Source organism: Pangasianodon hypophthalmus, chromosome 9 (genome assembly GCF_027358585.1).
Source record: "Pangasianodon hypophthalmus isolate fPanHyp1 chromosome 9, fPanHyp1.pri, whole genome shotgun sequence".
NCBI classification, from domain to species: Eukaryota; Metazoa; Chordata; class Actinopteri; order Siluriformes; family Pangasiidae; genus Pangasianodon; species Pangasianodon hypophthalmus.
This window is the reverse complement of record NC_069718.1, coordinates 1,055,309-1,059,830: the sequence shown is the minus strand read 5'-3', so window position 1 is coordinate 1,059,830 and position 4,522 is coordinate 1,055,309. Positions and strand designations below refer to the sequence as shown.

The 4,522-nt window shown below is 41.2% G+C and overlaps 1 gene segment (V, D, J or C); it reads right to left on the bottom strand.

The window, feature by feature from the left end:
• Positions 1-2,746: 2,746 nt before the first annotated feature.
• Positions 2,747-3,991, bottom strand: LOC117598022 (immunoglobulin kappa variable 3-11-like). The segment is given in 2 exon segments: positions 2,747-3,468; positions 3,596-3,991. Coding segments are annotated over 2 exon segments (420 nt in total).
• Between the last annotated feature and the right edge of the window lie 531 nt (positions 3,992-4,522).

Below are 4,522 nucleotides of genomic sequence, written 5' to 3'. Positions count from 1 at the left end.
CTGTTTTCATACAGCTGGGTGGGTTTGTGAGAGGAGGTTAAAATCATAATTTTCCTGCTATGAGCTATATTCCTTGGCAGGAACCGGCAATGACTCATGATCAACTATCAATGGAACCACGTGTTTAATATATAACTAAAGACTCCTTCTTTAGCTCTGTAATATTACTAGGATTAGGAGGCCACTTGTGTTACTGCTAGGTGCTGAAAGTCTGATACATTTTTTATCGCATTAAGTACTGACTATTACGTCTTCTGGAGGTGGTGCACCATCAGCCACAGGTGAGGAGAAGCAGCAGGTCATGGCTTTTAAGCTCCTGAAGCAATGCTTAGGGTTACACATTGGAACTCCAGGGACTGTTCACTTTTGGGTTATTTGAACACTTAGAAATGTTTTATTCAGGGTTTGAGTGCAAAAGGCCTTTTAGAAAAGCTCCAGTTTAAATGTTAATATCTGGAGGAATTTCACAGCTGAGATCTGGGGACAATCGATGAGTGCACTGTCCAATAAACAATGAGATATTTTTATTCTGTGTAAAACTCACTGACCTCACGGTCCCATTCACCCCCAGAGACACACGGTATAATGGCAGGACCTAAAATGATGTGTTAAAAGTCTGTTGTCCAATGAGTGTTAATCTTTCCTCCCATGAAAACACAGTGTAAGTGAATCTGCTATAGAAGCTAACAGAAGTGCTGTTCACTGGATTTCTATTAGCGCTGCTTCAGAGGAGATTTTCATGCAGGCTGTGCTGTTCACCGAAATCAGTTTGTATTAAATGAACAAACAGTGCAGTATTGCAGTGAGATATTTGATCATTTGATTTGCTGACATACTGAATTTCACCAAAAGTTATGAATTATATAGACAACATTTAATACATTTCTACATTTAATAGAGAAACATTTGATTGTTGCATTTTAATGAAATTTTAGGGTCATGTGGATGTGCTTTTCAATATGTTATGGCCTGAAATTGCACGTGACATCATGTGAATGTGATAAATAAAACATAATGATCATGATCATTTATATCTGTGTTAGGCCTACGCCTGAGTCGGCCTTGAACTCCACATCCCATAACACCACGTGGCCTACAAACACTGCAACTCCCACCACACATGTTCATGTTCACCTGATTACTGATCACAGTCACCTGGATTCAATTACACACACACACACACACACACAAACACACACACACACACGCATTATAAGGACTCCCCTATCCATTCACAAAAAACTGTAACGTATGCGCTCAGTGTTTCACACCTTTTCATACTTTCACAACCAAGCTTTGCACTGAGTTTCAGTCAACCTGATTTCTAATCTCCTCATCATAGCACAGAGACAGCGCTGGTTAAAGTAGCAAATGACCTACTACCGGCCTCTGATCAGTATTGTGTGTCCTTGCTTGTGTTGCTTGACCTTAGTGCAGCTTTTGACTCCATTGATCATACTATTCTCAGGCCCTCTCCTGACTCAGGTCTTTTTTGTCTGATATATAGTAAAATTATATTAAAATTTTTAACATTTTAAATTATAAAATACTACTATTAACCTATAAAGCAATGAATGTTCTCGTACCAGTACCTGCATGAACTTCTGGCCTTTTATGAACCGCGACGCCTACTTTGATCATTTATGAAGAGCAAGTGCAGGCTCTTTGTTGGTGCCTCGAATAATGAAGGCTACAGCAGGGGGCGGAAATTTCTCTTACAAAGCCTCACAGTTATGGAACAGCCTTCTGTCTCAGTGTATAAATCTAGGCTGAAAACATATTTGTTTATTCAATCCTTTTGTTAGTAATTTTTTCTTAGGTAAAGGAGCAGATCTGGAGGGTTCACAGGCATAGAGTGTTGTGGTGAACTGGGATGTTTGGATGCTGTCGCCCCCCCACTCTCACGTGTTCACTCAGGTTTGTCGATGGTGGAGTGGCTGCTGCTTTATGTCCCAGGACTCCCTCATGTCTGTGTTAGCTTCTGGCTCTCCCTTTTAGTTATGCTGTCATAGCTAGTCTTGCCGGAGTCCCTGTTGCACTCTGCATGCAAAGTACATTGTCCTTAACCATTAGAGGACAAAGCTTATCTAACATTCTTTTCCTCTCTCCATCTCTCTCTCTCCCTCACTCTCTGTCGAGTTACACATGCTACTTCTGAGATGCCAGTGATCCTGACCCCTTCTGCTCCCCGGACCTGCCTGATGCACTACTTCTGGTTGGAGTTCTCATCGGTTGAGTTCGCTCGCTCCTGCTGGGGGTGGCCTCACATGGACAGCCTGAGGAACTATTTGGATTGCTGGGGATGGTTCCACCTAGGGGCTGTGGAGATGGCTTGGGGATCTCATATGGCAAGCTGTACTGTAGTGGCGTTGGGGCTGCAGTTGCCACGAGCACCTTCGTACTCAGGACTCCATCAGTGGACAGTGGATAGATTTTAACCAACTTGACTTCTTTAACCAAACTGTGATGAATTTATTGGTTGCACAATTGCACTATTTGTCCATATAGTACACAATAATAGAAAGGATTTATTTATAATTGCACTATCCGTTGCACCCAGATGAGGATGGGTTCCCTTTTGAGCCTGGTTCCTCTCAAGGTTTCTGACTCGCTCATTAGGGATAATTTCACATATTTACAATATATTTTTTGTGAATCCATTTATTTCTGTAAAGCTGCTTTGTGACAATGTCCATTGTTAAAAGCGCTATATAAATAAAATTGAATTGAATTAATTAATATACTAAATGGTATAAAAATATTTTTTATTAAAATCTGAGAATGTGCAACTTAACCACGTGTGAATTCTTTGAGTACAACTATGGAGTACAGAGGCAAATAAAAAATAAATAATGCCTTTGTGCCAAAGATTATAGGGGGCACTGTATCTACATTCCATAGAGACATTTGATTGTTGCATTTTAATAAAATTTTGTGCTTTTCAACATGTTTTGGGATGAAATTGCAGATGTGAGGTGAAATAAACATGTGATATCATGTGAACAATATTTGATTTGTGTGTGTGTTTGTGTTTTCTTCCACAGTGTGTGTCATTGTGCTGTATCACATCGTCCCCCTCAGCACCTGCAGTAGGTCCCAGCTGCAGAAGTCACACTCACCCAGGTTTTTGTACGACACTCTAACACTGTGTGAACACTGGACCACTATGTGCACTCTGACAGTAATAATCTCCAGCATCTTCAGCCTGGACTCCACTGATGGTCAGAGTGAAATCAGATCCAGATCCACTGCCACTGAAACGAGCTGGAATACCTGATGCTCTTCTGTTAGCATCATAGATCAGGAGTTTAGGAGCTTCTCCAGCTTTCTGCTGATACCAGCACAAATAGTCATAGCCACTCCAGCGGTAAACAGCAGGACTGGTTTTACAGCTGATGGTGAGTGTGTCTCCTGGAGAAACAGATTTCACTGCAGGACTCTGAGTCACAGTCACCTGACCTCTGGATCCTGAAAAAAATAAGAAGAATAAATCCATTCCCTACATTAATAATGATGTTGAGTTTGAAGTTCATCTAGTCGGCCTACTTCACATGGATTTGTCAGCTGAACAGTAGAAGATAAAACATTGTGTTACCTCGAGCGCAGAGGGCCAGTGTGCAGATGAAGACGCTGATCAAACTCATGGTTGCTGTGGGTGAAGTCGCTGAGCAGCAGCTCTCAGTCATGAAGTGTTAAAGTCACAGGGCTATAAACACTCGCAGAGCGCTGAAGCATGAGCTGCTAATGCAAAGTGGAACCTCTCTCTATGGAAACGTGTGTGTGTGTGTATGTGTGTGTGTGTGTGGTCACTGTAGTGTAACTGATGTTTTTAATAAGAGACTTTTCCAGCTTCACAAGAGGCTGCATGAAGACACAGCTACTGAACAGGCATGGTTACCACACAGGAACGGCATGTGGCTTTGGGCATTTTTTCAAACTCTTTTGCAGTGAAAGAGAGAGGGGAAATATCAAGGGTTCCTTGTATTGGAACTACATACAAAGTTGTTTTCCCACCAACAAGTTTATTAAGATAAGAGCCTGTAGAGCTCTCTGCCTCAGGGGGAACAAGGCACACTTTTCTTTGTCCAGATCCACCAACAAAGAAAATACATTAAACAGGAGGTAAGAGACTCATTCTGGAATATTCTTAAAAAGGAAGATGGGAGTAATGGGCTTCATCAGAGACGTCACACACCCACACTTCACTTTACTTTTGTTTGTGTAAAGCTGCTTTGAGACAATGACCTTTGTAAAAAAGCGCTATACAAATAAAAATGAATGTACAGAGAATGTACTGGCTAATACTGTAATGACAATGACACCATAAATACAGTCATTACATCATCACGTAGACCTGCATCAAACTGGCTTCACATTTAGCTTCAGTCAAATGAAGCTTTATGTTTTATTGTGGTGATTTTTTCCTTCACCAGGAACTCAGGTCATGTATGTTTAAGGCATTCAGTTCAGTTTGATTTATATGGGGTAGAAAAGGAGACTGTTTTGTGGTTAAACTTTACAG